Below are 14,888 nucleotides of genomic sequence, written 5' to 3'. Positions count from 1 at the left end.
GGGCTGCTTGGCTCGCTTGCAGCCCTCGTGCGTTCCCCCTTGAATTCCAATTTACAACCAGAAAATGAACACAGACCCTGGGATTCTCTACCCTTTTCTCTCCGGAGGCGTAGTAAATACTTTGGAAAGGATTTTCTGGTTGACAACAACAACAACAAAAAAAATCCTTCCTACTTTTCTTCTACCCTGGGGCCCTCGCGTTGTGAATTCATTATTACATAAAGGGGGGCTTCGGTCTCATCACTGTGATCACGGCCATGCATTCTGGCGCAGGACGGATCCTCTGCGGGGAGCGGGGGCCGCGGGCGGCGGCGGGGGGCCCGAGCTGAAGCCTGCGCTGCGCGGTGCCCGGCGGCGGCGGAGGGGGGACTCAGATGTCCCGCTAGCGGGGACCTCTGTGCTCCGCGGCAGCCGTCCGCCCGTTATCCCGGGGGTCGCTTGAGTAGAGCTTGTCCTGCCCTGGCCACTTGTTTGCGCCTTAGGGGTCACTCATTCTTAGGGAGCTGGGAGGTGTCAGGCACCTGTGGACCGCTACTTCGAATCACACACTCATGTAATTGAGAGCCCACGCCCCGGGCAGGGCACCAGACCGAGCGGATGCCACCCCTGAGGCCGATCAGCCATCTCTGGGGTTTGGGGGGGGGCCCATGGGGTGGTCAAAAAGGGAAAAAGTTAGGATTTCAGGGATCTGTTATCTTTTTTACTGCGCCAGACCGAGCGGATGCCACCCCTGAGGCCGATGATCAGCCATCTCTGGGGCTGGGGGGCCCATGGGGTGGTCAAAGGAAAAGGTTAGGATTCCAGGGGTCTGTTCTCTTTTCCTGCAGCATTGGCTCGCCAGAGGCGGCCTCCTGTTGCAGAGCCTGGAGCCAGGGTTGGAGGGGGCGGTGTGTGGGTGTGTGGAAGCTGCGAGAAGCTGGTGGGCGCAGCACCCTGACGGCGCCCCCTTGCGGAGCTAGGCGGCGGCGGTGGGCGGGGCGCTGCGGCGCGGGGCGGGGCGCGGGGCGGGGCGGGGGAGGGCGCTAAAAGCCGGCGCCCACTGGCTCGGCGCTGCCGCGGCAACCAGCTCGTCCTGGCGCCTCCTCTGCGGCAGCCGCAGCTCGCGCATTGCCGCAGAGCCCGGGCGGCGGTCGGTCCGCTGCTTGCCGCGGCCGGGGGCCCGCTCGCCGCCGCCGCTTGCCGCGGCCGGTCGGCGCTGCCCTCGCGGCTCCGGCGCCCGCGCCCGGCCCGGAGAGCCTGCCGCGCGGCATGGGATAAGACGCCGGCCCGGCGCGCCGCCGAGATCGCCTGCCCAGGTGGGTGCGCGGCCGGCGGCCGCGGGCGGCGAGGGAGTGTGGTGGGGATCGGCACTTGGGGTGCTGGCTAACGGGTGGGGGGCTCCGGTGTCCGAGCCGGGGGTCCGCGGGGCCGCGATCCCCGCAGCGGAGGGAGGGAAACCCCCCTGGGAGGTCGGGTGGGGGGGGACCGTTCTGCGCTATCTGTTTGGGGAGGGGGTGTCTGTTACGCACAACAGAACTCGGGATCGTCCCGATTTTAGGGGTTTCTAGAAGCCTGGCGCGATTTAATGAGATTTTGTTAGACCTCGGCGTCGCCCTGGCGCGGTGTAGGGCTTTTTAGATGACCCACGTTGCATTGGCGCGGTTTAGGATTTCTAAGACACGGCGGCGGCGGCGGCGGCGGCGGCGCCCGGGTGCATTTTAGGATTTTTTTTTTTTTTAATTAAAGATGCGGCCGTCGCTCTGGCGCAATTTAGGATGTTTAGACCCCGCCGTCACCTTTGCGTGGTTTAAGGTTTAGGGTTTTTTAGACCACTCCGCAGTGGCCCCGGTGCGATTTAGGATTTTCAGATCCCGCCGCCGCCGCCGCCGCTCTGGCGCGATGTAGGATTTCTAGACACGGCGTCATCCTGGCGCGTTTGCGGGTGTTAGCCCCCGCCGTCGCCCTGGCGCGGTGTGGGATTCTTAGACTCCGCGATTCGGGATGCTAGACCCGGTTTCATGCTGGTGCGATGTAGGGTTTTTAATACCGCGACGCAATGGAGGGCTTTTGGAACCCCGCGTCTCGTTGGCGCGCTTTAGGATTTCAGGACTCCGCTATTGCCGCGGGGCTGCTCGGCGGTCCGAGCCCAGGTATGGTTGTGGCGCAATAGGATTTCTAGATCCGGGCTTTCCCTCGGCGGAATTTGGGGTTTTAGCAGCAGGTAGCAGCATCCCGGCGCGGTTTGCAGTCGCGCGGCCGTGGCGCAGTGGCCGCGTCTGGTGCCGGCGCCGCCGGGACGGTGTTGCCGCAGAGCGGGGACCGGGACGTGCCCGCGCGTAAGTATATTTGGGATTTTTCGGTAACGGGAAGCCAGGCGGGGACGGCGATGGGGCCAGATCCATCGCCGTGTGTGGCACACGGATTGTCTGCATCGGGTTGCAAAGTAGTCCCTGGTCCCACGCGATGCCCTACGGTGGCGTTTGGCGGTGGTAAATGTGTTTTTTTATTTACAAGATGCAGAAATCGAGGCCGGGAAAGGTTGATTTCATTTCCAGAAGGTTTGTGCTATGGCGTGCCACATTTATTATTCTGTTGGCGTACGGCTCATAAAATAACGGAGGTGTTTGGTGAAAAAGGTTTTAATTCATGTTAATTCATTGCTTGCGGGCTGCGCGGCGGCTTCGCTAACTGAAAAGCCTACAGCGTCATTGGGGGCATTGGCACGGAGGCGATGACGACAGAAAGCGGCTTCCCAGGAGGTAGCGTCTCGGTTTTCTTGGAATGAAGGAGGAGGAAATGTGTGGAGGGCGGGCGGGGGAGCGGAGGAGCGGAGTGTGGAGTCATCTCCCTCCCTCCTCCCTCCTCCCTCCTCCCTCCTCCATCTCTCCCCCCCCCCCCCCCGCGGGGTGCGGGTGCCGCTGCTGCCCGCTCCTCCGGCCCCTCCCTGGCTCCGTGCTGAGTCACTGCAGATGCCCGGCTGCTGGGACCTGAATGAAGGAGGGGGAGAGGGGGGGAAGCGGGGGAGGAGGCGTGATGAAATGCGCCCTGAAAAATGCATGAGCTGAGTGTAGCACTGAGAGCCCTGAGGAGAGGGCAGCCCAATGGTTTCTGTCATCTCATCTTTCAAAGAGACGCTGGGATGCGCCCCACTACTATTGTGAGGTGAAAACTGAGATGCAATCGTCACATCCCATGCATTAAAAAAATACACACACACACACACAAACGGTTTCTAATGTTACTTGGAAAGGTAGAACCAAATTATTGACTGGATTTAATTTTTTTTTTTTTTTTTTTTTTTTTTAAGGGACGGGTACTTTGGGGTGGGGGGGTTTGCCGTAATACCACCTACAAGATTTTTTTGGTTTATTTTAGAGTTAAAATATATTTTTTGATGGGTAGTGATGTGGCCAGATTACCTGTAAAGTGGTGAAAGGGCGCGTGTACAGACACAAAGCCATTTCCACCTGAGCTTTGTCAATTAATTTCTCTTATTTATAGCTCTGGATGATTATTATTAATTATTTTAGAAGGTATTTCCATTCTGGCTATTTGGAGAGAACTTCCCTTCTGCTGATAATTTGTTCCCTGATAAGATAGAAGCAGGGGGAACTGTTTCTAATTCCTGCCCAGCACTCATTATTATGGACAAGTTGACCTTTGAAGTCCTGGGCTTGGGAAGGTTGGGTGTGCAAACCGTGCTCCTTTCAATGGCAAAATCAATTCCCACATGTTGGGTATGAGCCCACCTCTTTTTGGGGGTGGGGTGGGGGGGAGGGAGGAGGGAAAAAGGGAGTCCTAAGAAATTCAATAAATGGGATTTCAGTCTCAAGAAAAATTGAGATTTCAATCTCAAGAAAAGCAGAAATATAATCTGCTGCCCTCACCTCTCAAGAGATTACATATTGAGGGTCAGGACAAAGCTGCTTACGTTGGAATATGCAGCGCACGCGTCTTCTCACTTCACGGCCTCTTTACGCCACGCGGTTTCTCCACACAAACCCAGGCAGCAGTGCTAACCAGGATGCCCTGGGGGCAAACGCTAACAAACACAAATCCAGAGCAACTTTCCGCTGGAGGACGTGCACTGTTACTATACATATATACTTTAAAACACTGGTTACAAATACGCACGGTGGGGGTAGAGCTTTTAACTATAGGTGAGGGGAATTACCCCCTCCACCCCACCCTCGGAAAAGCCAACGAAAAGGTGCACCACTGTGCTTAGAAATGTTCCTTTTATTTCACATAAAAACCTCTCCAGGAGGCCTTGGGAACAGCACCAGGGAGGGGCGGAGTGATTAGAATGGGGAGAAGTGGAGGGCGATTTTGTGTTAAAATATAGATTTTCCTCCTGGAAATGAGAATGATTGCCATGGCAGGCAGAGGTGGCCTCCACTCTTCCTGGAAAGTTTCCCGCCTGGTTCACAGGAGGGCACGAAGTCACCGCCTGGCACCGCCGTGCCACCCGGCCTCACCTGCCTGGGCTTGTGGACGCGCGCACAGTGTCACCTGACCGCTCACCCCTGGTCTCTGGTTTCCCCACAGGATGAGGGAGTGGTGGGTGCAGGTGGGGCTGCTGGCCATCCCCCTGCTGGCGGCCTACCTCTACATCCCGCCCCCCAAGTTCTCCCCTGCGCTTCACTCATGGAAGCTGTCCGGCAAATTCTTCACCTACAAGGGCCTGCGCATCTTCTACCAAGGTAAGGGCGGGGCCGCCGGACCCCCTGTGCACACGGGCCCCGAAAGGGGTCCCACTAGGTACAGATTTTGTGTCCGTTGGTCTCCAGGGGCCCTCAGGGATGGAGGGGGAAACCCCATTTTTCCAGGAGGTGTGCCTGAAGGCGTGGACGAAAGCCCTTGGTAGCAGGGAAACGGGAAGGAAATGCAAAAGAAAACTGGGGGGAGGGCGCGGGTGGGAAAATGGAGACTTCAATCTCTGTACAACTGACCATTTACTGTAATTTTTCATAGCCAATTTGAATTGATGGGTGTTTTTCCCTTTGGAGCGCCCCTAGTGTCGGGCAATATAAACATTATTCATAGATAAGCTACCATTGATTATCTCCCCCCCATTCCTGATTTCCTTGTTTTCTATCAAGATTGTTATATGCATAACTATGATTTAAGTCTTACACCTTTGTATACATTAATGTGCTAATGATAATTATTGTTATCACTGCTACTTACCAAGTAATGACCATATGCGAGGCATTGAATTATATTTTCAATATTTATTAATTCATTTAATCTCTATAACAGTAATTGGAGATAGGTGCCGTTAACCTCATTTTATAGGTAAAGAACCTGAGAAACAAAATTGGGAAATATTTCTTTTGGGCGGAGGTCAAGAGCAATAACGAAAAATGTTTGTCATAAACCGTTTTTCATTATTGCTCCTGACCTCCTCTCATTTGCTATCTTCAATTAGGTAAGTACATAATTTTCTTTGTATTGGTCATTTAGGTGGTTTCCAATTTTTCAATGTTTTAGTTAACGTCGAAGGGAAATTTTTTTATATATGTTTATTTTTTTCCTTATATTTTCATACCATACTACTTGTAAATAGAATGCTTTTATTTGCATGAATTTAAAGAATAAGACGTGTAGGATAAAATATAAAATTTTAAATTGCTTCTAAATTCTTTTGCAAACCTTATTTTCAAATTCTCATGCCATTGGCAGTATATGAATACATCAATTTTAATATAATATTATCAGCAATAACAATATTATTGCTGATAAATGTTAAACATTTAAATACTTAAATGTTTGGCTAATTTAAAAGATGTTTATTAAGAAATGTTCGTATTTATATTGACTAATCCTCATTTATAGTTAAGATTTTACAGTAGTTTGAACATGATGCTTTTGATATTGGGTTTTGATAATTATATCCTCTCTGGGAAATAAAAGTGCGGGACAAACAGTATAAACCAAGGTGCTCACAAGGTTGAGGAAGAGTTGCTAATATTTTAGAGAATTTTGTGAGGTCATTAATGATAGGGTACAAAGAACTTGTAGTTGCTTAACTGTGAAAATTTACTTTTTAATGTGAAAAGCAATTTACATATTAATAATACACAATAATGGGAGAAATCTTTAAAAAATCGGTGAAATTTTAAGTATTTTCATATAAAAGTGTCTTATTTATATATTTTTAATATACAGATTTAGGAAAACGCCCATTTTTACCTAAGAAATCTATTTTTAAAATTAATGAACGTGGGCGGGATTTCTAGACCTTTATATCACATTATGTAGATTTTATTGTCTTCAAGGTGATTTCTTTAGGGAGTTGGCCTGACCCATCTCTCTCCCTTCTTCCTAGACACCCTGGGCGTGGTTGGAAGTCCCGAGATAGTCGTGCTTTTACACGGCTTCCCGACCTCCAGCTATGATTGGTACAAGGTAAGGAAGTCAGACTTTCCAGGTCCTCCGACTTTAAAAGTCCAAAGTCAAGGACTTTGTTATCAGCACAGAAAGGCTCTTACACATTTGAATTAATGAAATGGGATTAAGTGGAGAATTGTTTTTCGTTTACTGTAAGGGAGTAAAAAACACGGTTTGGCTATGTAGGAAGGCTCATCGCCAAGTTAAAAACGCCGGAGTTCCTCCCGCAGTAGAGAGTGATTGTGGAATAAAGCCCCTGCAAGAGGATCATCTCAGGCCTGTGGTGGTTTCAGGGGGCTTTTCCCTCCATTGAAGTCTGTTTGTTAGCGGAGAAAGGGATGAAACCCTTATGCTGCTGGAGGTGGGAGGGGAGGGGCAGGACCAGAGAGACCTAATCATCCCTCTCTTCCTCGTAGATTTGGGAAGGCCTCACCCTGAGGTTTCACCGCGTGATCGCCCTCGATTTCCTAGGCTTTGGCTTTAGCGACAAACCGGTAAGCGGCTTCTGGACGGGACCAGTGTTGAGGGACAGGGGTGGGCGAGATGGAGGGGTCAGCCGCAGACAGACCTGCACTCCTGACTGCACCCCGTGTCTGGCTTCCTTCCCCCAGAGACCGCACCACTACTCCATCTTCGAGCAGGCCAGCATCGTGGAGGCGCTGTTGCATCATCTGGGGCTTCAGAACCGCAGGATCAACCTTCTGTCCCACGATTATGGGGACATCGTGGCTCAGGAGCTGCTCTACAGGTCAGTGGAGCCGTGGCACTCACTGAAGATGCTGGGAAGAGGGAATCGCCCCCGGGAGTCTTTCTAGCCCCCCTGCCTTTTGGCAGTTTGTCTTCAGCCGTTGTGTTGGTGCGTGCCCGCTCACTCAGGTGCATTTGCCTCCTGTCTCCAGGTTCAAGCAGAATCGCTCTGGCCGGCTTACCATCAAGAGTCTCTGTCTGTCAAACGGAGGTAATGGCCTTGGCAGTGGTGGGAGGAAGGTGACGAGGGCCACTCTTAGGTGTCAGTGACACCCACGTGGTCCTCGGGTGGTATCATCGCACACAGACAGTTTAACTGGGGGATCTTTACCTTTTTTACGCCATCAGTCATTTTGGTGGTCTGATGAGCTATAAAGACCCTTTCTTAAAATAATGTTTAAAAAACACATATAATAGGATTACAAAGGAAATTAATTATAGTGATATTCAGTTAATAAAAAGCTGTGTTATAAATATGTGCTTTTAAGAAACACTGATTTGACAGAAGCATCATTCGTTGGTTGATTCTTGTATGTGACCCAATGGCATACGGAGATGGCGTTCTAACCAACTGAGCTACTCCGCCAGGGCCTAGATGCATTTTTTTTTGTTTGTTTTGTTTTGTTTTTAAGGACCTACACCCACTTCCTGAAAAATCCCCGATTTCTTTTTCTGCCCCAATCATTAACAACACCGCTCGGAGGCTCGGAAGGAAACACGAGCCAGAGCCTCGTCGTCAGCTGGGTGGATGGCCGTGCCCGTCACTTCCCCCGTGCCCCACCTTTACAATCAGAGCAATCCCAGCGGGGTAGAATTTGTTTGACCTGCTAACCCTAAAATTCCATGGGGAAGGAATTAGATGGCAATACTAACTTATTTATAATTAGTTTTGCAGCAGTAAAGACCCCAAAGGTGACAGTGAGTAGGGTAGGTCTCCGATAGGGGACCTATGTTTGCCTTGAAGTTGCTGGAAAATGAGTAACGTCTCTTCTTTTCCTCCAGGTATATTCACCGAGACACACCGCCCTCTCCTCCTCCAAAAGGTTGGCTCCTCCACTGACTAGATCGTAGCTCTTAAGATTTATACTGACATATGTAATACCTTAATCAATAAATTAAAAAAAAGATTTATACTAGCATGAACAATGCTAAGACCTTTATAAGGGCCATTTCTGTTGTAAAAGGCCGCAGATAAAATCCTTCTTGTCAGTTTACATTAGAAATTAGTTTTTCCCTTCTTATGAAAATATGAGCATTAGAGACCAATAGTATTTGGAGAAGTACAGCTATCTCAAAGATTTGTCATCAGCTTGCTGGTTGACAAATTGGGACCTCAGTCTGAAGTTAAAGGTATCAGTTAAAGGTCTTGGGATTTAGTGACGTGTAGAAATGGAATCTTAAAGGGAATTAGAAACAGTTTGCTTTCCACGAGGGAACGTGGGTTGGCAAAACAAAAAACTAAAAGCCAATGGCCAAGCCTTCCAGTAGATTTGGCTAAAGTCTTTTTTTTAAATTTTTAATTCTTAGTATAAAGCTCTTTGTCCTGGTGTGTTCTCTCTGGATTATTGACTTTTACTTATCTACTTACAGATACTCAAAGACGGAGGCGTGCTGTCACCCATCCTCACACGAATGCTGAACTTCTTCATATTCTCTCGAGGGTAAGTCATTGCCAAAGCCTGGTTCACAGCAGCCTGCGAGCAAAGCTGCTGCCATTGAAATTCTGGGGTTTGATATTTTAAAGCAAAGGTGTTAGCCACTTGCCAGGGAAGGAGTAGATGGAATTCACAAATCAGTTAAGGGTCAAACTACATGATGCTCAAGGTTCCAATCATATTTGACATCCTGAATTCTTCTTACACTTATCTTTCTGCTCTCTTTTCCCCCTCTTTCAGTCTTGCCCCTGTCTTTGGGCCATACACCCGGCCCTCAGAGAACGAGCTGTGGGACATGTGGGCAGCGATTCGCAACAACGATGGGAACTTAGTTATCGACAGGTAAGAAATGACCCTTTGCTTGGGCTTTCCGAGGCTGCTTTTTTTTTTTTTTTTTTTTTTTAAATATGGGATTGCTTGTTCTGTTCTTGGCTGGCTCTAGTGTCCCAGAAGAAGGTTGGTTATGACTTATGAGGTACACCAAAAACAGTCATGCTCTGTACTTATTCAGAGGGAAGAAATCCAGCATAGAGTGAGCCATGAGGTGAAGCAATGTTGCACACAAAGTTTGCAAAAACAGCCACAAATTCTCATGCTAATTCAGCTGTAATTGCTGATTGGCTTTGGCAAATCCTTCTTCTGACCTTTTGTTAATATTAAATGCTTCAACATGTCTAATCATAGCTATGAAAGGCATTTAGTGCCTTCCTCAGAGTACCAGCCTCTTTCTTTTTCATATCTCTTCTGTAGCAACAGGGAGCAGAGGGAGATTTCGCAGTCTTGTACCAAGACTCCCCACGCCCTTGGTTCAGATGCCGCTTTCTCCAAGGGGCTGGAGGTGGTGATGTCCATAGCTACTCGAGATAAGGCCAGTCTTCTGGCCAGCTCGGTCAGTGTAGCTTCCCTGGCTTTAACTGTTGGCTTTGCTGGGAATTGTGAGGGGGAGAGAGCCATTCTTCCCTCCCACCCCAGCTCGGTCCCCAGCAGGGGGCATACGGAAGGCAGCCGATCAATGATTCTCATCATTGATGTTGCTCCCTCTATAAAAAAATTGCAAAACAACCCCCGCCCCTTTTTTTTTTTTTTAACATTTCCATACACTTATCCAAAATGTAAAAAGCACTTAGGAAACTCAACTATCACTGTTAGAAATAATTCCTGGAGTTTCCAGGCAGAATAACTAGAATATGAGTTTGAGTTCTAAAATGTGGCTATGGCTGCTTGTCACTGTTGGAGAAATTCTCCATTTTTATCTGTGGTCAGATGAAATGCAGAGAATGGAACTTTGTGCTTAGGAACTTCTACACTTAGAACGTTAGAAGTAGATGCCAATTTAGCGATCGTGTAGTTCAGTTCTCTTATTTTTAAAGAGGAGGAAACTGGTCAAAAGATGTGTGTTTGACCTTTGAGTTACAGAATTAGTGGTGGAGGCACAATCTGAGCCTGGCCTTTCATTACACATAACCCAGGCTGACTCCCAGCCTTCCTCCATCCCAGTTCCTGTTTGGCGAACAGTAAGGAACATTAATTCTTACGTTGGTAGTAGGCATGATGACTGCTGCAGCCGCATGGAGGTTAATCGTAGAGGTGAACAGGAATGAGGAAACCCAGCCGGCCAGTCCCAGGTGTGCCAAGTAGCTTCTGGATGAAAACACATCCTGGGTTCCTTGTGGCTCATGGCAGGCCTTTGTGCCCCTCTAACCATACGAGTTTCTTCTTCTCCTGCTAACTTACCTGTCCTGCAGTCTCTTGCAGTACATCAACCAGAGGAAGAAGTTTAGAAGACGCTGGGTGGGAGCTCTGGCCACTGTAACTATTCCCAGTGAGTATTTCTATATTACATCTTGATAGGAAAACTGAGGGACGAGGGTTAAAATAATTGCCCCAAATTAGCAAATATAAATAAAATAAAGACACCAAACTACATTTGAATTTCAGGTAAACAACTATTTTTTTTTTTTTTAAGGAAAAGTATGTGCTGTGCTATATGTAGGACATACTAATACATTGGGTTACCCAAAATCAACAACAACAACAACAACAACAAAAACACTAAAAAAACCACAGCTCAGCCAGTATGGCTCAGTGGTTGAGTATCAACCTATGAACCAGGAGGTCATGGTTCAATTCTCATTCAGGGCATATGCCTGGGTTTCAGGCTCGGTCGCCAGTAGGGGAATGTACAGAAGGTAGCCAATCAATGATTTTCATCATTGATGTTGCTCTCTTCCTCTCTGAAATCAATAAAAATATTTTAAAAAATCACTATCTGAAATGCAGCTGGTCATGCTTTATTTAATCTGGTGACCCTCTCCTACATCTGGAGCATGGGTTCTGGGCTATAGATGAAGTATGTAAAGCACTGAGATACTATTGCTAAGGTAACTACCATAGCACGGCCTGGAGTGGGAGTTAGATTGGTTTCCTGCCGTGCATTACCAGTGACATCACATTAAATGCTGAATTCTGGGACAGAAGGCTGTTTAAATTACTAATCAAGAACCTATAGGCCGTTTTCTAACATAATTTGTCCCTTAATTCTTACACATTGAAAAAGCTGAAACCGGTTTGGCTCAGTGGATAGAGCCTCGGTCTGCGAATTGAAAGGTCCCAGGTTCGATTCCGGTCAAGGGCATGTACATTGGCAGCTGATCGATGTTTCTAGCTCTCTGTCCCTCTCCTTTCCTATCTGTAAAAAAATCAATAAAATATATTTTAAAAAAAGAAAAATAGGTGCTGTGTCTCATATAAAAGTTAGTGTTCAGAAACCAGAGGATGTCAAGGGTCATTTATTGCTAAAAGATAGACTTTAAGAATGACATATCCTGGAGTTAGGGGGAGAGAATGCTGCTCGGGGCTGGCTGTGTACAGAGAAAATGTCCCAAGTGGACTCAGTTGTCAGCTTATTCCCGGAAGTTTCTTATAACCCATTTATTGAAAGCAGCTAGATTTTTATCATAATTTATTCTGGAGGGGTAGTTTTAGTCTGGGGTAGAATGGATGCGCAAGCTATTAGTAATTAGATCCTTTTCTCGTTTCCAGTTCATTTTATCTACGGGCCTTTCGATCCGGTGACTCCCTATCCAGAGTTTTTGGAGCTGTACAGGTGAGCCTCCCTCAGGGGCTTCGTATTGCTAGTTCCTCCTCCCGACAGTGCTCTGGCCACTGTCTCTGGCCTCAGTGGCTGGTCATCCAGGAAACGTATGATAAAAGATGAGCTGAGGAATATTATTCTCACATAAATGTAAAGTCAGAAAATTGTTATACATTCTCTATGAGTTATATAGCCTGTTTTTACTGTGTGTGTGTATATATGTATATGTATATATGTACATATACACATATATATATTTATGCATAATTGTTATATACTCTCTTGAGCCTGTTTTTATTGTATACATGCTACATGTGGACAGGTAAGAAAATGCTATTATGTGAAATAGGAATGAGAAATAGGAATGAAAGTGTGTAAAGTTGATAAAAAATGTTTGCTGTAGTCTCATTGCAAAAGCCAGCTCAACAGCTTAAGCTGAGCATCTGCAGGGAGAGATGGAGAGGAGCTCACAGAAAAAGTGCCTCCTCACTGGTGGTCATTTTCTCTAGGTACTTACTTACTCAGAAGGTTGGACAATAAATCTTGACTGATTTTGTTTTGTTCCATAAGAACGTTCCATCCTTCATATGGCCTAGTAGAAATAATCCAGTTGTAAAAAGCTTGCATTTAATTTTCAACAAAATACCCTCTCTCATCTCTCTCGGTTAAGGAAGGTCTTTCGTTATCCCTACCTGGACAGTGGTCCATTTATTGGATGCCTCACGCTTCTCTAAGGAGCTCGAAGTCATCCGGCTTTGACATGTTTTGCAAAAGTGTTTTCTTTTTAAGTTTGTTTGTTGGCTTATGAACATGTAAGACCTAGTCTGTATATAGTCATAAATGGAATTGGTAAGTTTACCTGCCTAAGACACAATTCCAAAATAGAAGCTGAATAAGCTCTTTGTTGGTTCCTTCCAGTGTGGTATGTCCGCAGGGACATTAACTAGGGTTGCCCACTGGCTTACCTCCTCCCCCTACCTCCAGCCTCAAGTTCACCTACATGCTGTTCTCTTCCACTAGGAAAACGCTGCCGCGGTCCACAGTGTCGATTCTGGATGACCACATTAGCCACTACCCACAGCTAGAGGATCCCATGGGCTTCTTGAATGCATATATGGGCTTCATCAACTCCTTCTGAGCTGGAGAGAGTAGCTTCCCTGTATTACCTACCCTACTCCCTTACCTGTTGTGTATTCCATTTAGAAAGAAATGCCCCAAAGAGGTCCTGGCCACCAAACACTTCTCACAAAGGTCCACCTGACTCACATTGGTGAGCAGCATATAGGAAAAAGCCAGTTGAGGTCTGATTAAGGGTGACCTGATAGTCCATCTCCCATTCCTTTGACATCTGATCAAGTGGATGGACTTGCCTTTGTGTTATTAGGAAAGTCTGATGGATGCAGAGAGACAAACATTCTCTTGCATAAGACTTTCAACATTTCCGTGGACTTTTCTGAAACACTTAGAAGTGTAATTTCTGGCCCAGCCCCAATTGGAATCTTGTACAGAATGAGGAGAGGCTGGCTGCTTAGCCTCTCCTTGAATGGCGTTAGGGGCACATGCTTTTTTGTTTTCTAAGCAGCTTCAGGAGAGAGTGCGTCTCCCCTGTCATAACTTTGGCTTAGTTTCCTCAGCTGCATCTAGTTGTAGACGTTTTGTTAAAATAGATTTTGCTTTACATAATGCAGCTTTACATAATGCAGTATTCTAAGTGTACTTTACGACTGTGATTTACTGACACGTGTTGTATCTATTGTAGAAGGGTACTACACCAGCAGACACTCACTCTGGCAGAGTAATGAACCTTATTAAACATATTTGACTTCAGAATAAGTTAAACTAAATCCAAACTTAAAAAAATCTCCCCAAAGTCACAGGACATTAAGGACCATCACATCTCCGCCAGAGATTTACTGTTATTAGCTGGAAAGACCCAGTTCTAACAGCAAATAACAGTCTGCTTCATCATACCTCATTGCTTCGAAGCACATCCCTCCTGTGCTAACGTGGAGGGGAGGGGAGCGTTGTGCAGTCCCAGTTCCCACGCTGAGGGCACACGGATTCCTTTTGTTATGAGTGCTTACTTCTCACTGGTTGTCCCAGAGAGGCTTCCTCATGTAGCTCTGCAATTCCTGTTCTTTACAGACAGGAAAGTTCCAGAAACTTTAAGAACAAATTCTGAAAGGCCTGTGAGAAAAAGGTGCTGAATACTTTTTTTAAAGTCACAGTTTTAGTCTAAGTAGGATTAGGTGATTATTTTAAATTCCTTTTTTTTTTTTTAAATTAGCAACTTCAAGTATAACAATTGAAAGTGGAATAAGTGTTTATTTTCTATTAATAAAATGAATTTTGACAAAAGTGGACTCTGCCTTCCCCTCCCCACCATCCCTCCGGGATAAAGTTTTCCAACATTGCCAGGAGCTTTCATACACATTCCATTAAAGAATATAATGAAGTTGAGCAGCTGGGGTATAGGATAGTATTTTGCTTTACATGTTCACCCAAAGCTGTACTGTCACACCAAAGTCGACCAATGGAACAAAAAGGAAAAAAAAGACAAAAAAAAAAAAAAATAAGACATGCACAAAGACAGACGTTTGCTTGATCTGCTGGCTCAGGGCCAAACATTTAATTAGCTTCTCCAGAATCATTAATCTTTAGAAGCGGGATTCTGGGAAATTCATGCCATTAGCCTAAAGCCCACCGACAGTGAAGTACATCAGCTTCATCTTGCCCAGTAAGCACTTATCCAACAGAAGCCAAGATGACATCCACAGGTGCTTCCTCTTCGCTTCTGACAGTCACCTGCATGGTCACTCCATCCGCTAAGGCCAGCTTGGCCCTCACCAATAAATCATAGCCACCTCTGTATACACCTGAGAGGACAAAGTGAGGAGAACCATATTGAGGACTCAAAACAAACTGACTGATGAAATGTATCATGCTCTGCTTGCGTTTCCTTTCTATTTTTTTGTTTACCTTTGTGTTTATGGTAGGAATTGCATCCTACATACAAATTT

At 46.7% G+C, this 14,888-nt stretch overlaps 2 protein-coding genes across 2 annotated transcripts in view; one reads left to right on the top strand and one right to left on the bottom strand.

The window, feature by feature from the left end:
* The first annotated feature begins 1,047 nt into the window (after positions 1-1,047).
* Positions 1,048-14,444, top strand: MEST (mesoderm specific transcript). The gene is made up of 12 exons (XM_084897196.1): positions 1,048-1,295; positions 4,528-4,682; positions 6,311-6,390; positions 6,789-6,866; positions 6,984-7,120; positions 7,272-7,330; positions 8,122-8,162; positions 8,710-8,780; positions 9,015-9,116; positions 10,520-10,596; positions 11,817-11,880; positions 12,889-14,444. Exons 2-12 carry the CDS (start codon positions 4,529-4,531, stop codon positions 13,004-13,006), a joined length of 981 nt encoding a protein of 326 aa, XP_084753322.1. The 5' UTR covers positions 1,048-1,295; position 4,528; the 3' UTR covers positions 13,007-14,444.
* Positions 14,168-14,888, bottom strand: part of COPG2 (COPI coat complex subunit gamma 2) — a 363,341-nt gene continuing 362,620 nt past the window's right edge. The window contains exon 24 of the mRNA XM_084897194.1: positions 14,168-14,744. Coding sequence (XP_084753320.1) covers positions 14,614-14,744 — 131 coding nt within the window. The 3' untranslated portion in view covers positions 14,168-14,613. The remainder of the gene's footprint in view (positions 14,745-14,888) is intronic.

This window comes from Pipistrellus hanaki (genome assembly GCF_964339955.1).
Source record: "Pipistrellus hanaki genome assembly, chromosome: 10".
NCBI classification, from domain to species: domain Eukaryota; kingdom Metazoa; phylum Chordata; class Mammalia; order Chiroptera; family Vespertilionidae; genus Pipistrellus; species Pipistrellus hanaki.
Note: the sequence above shows the minus strand (reverse complement) of the source record. Positions and strands in the feature narration are given on the sequence as shown.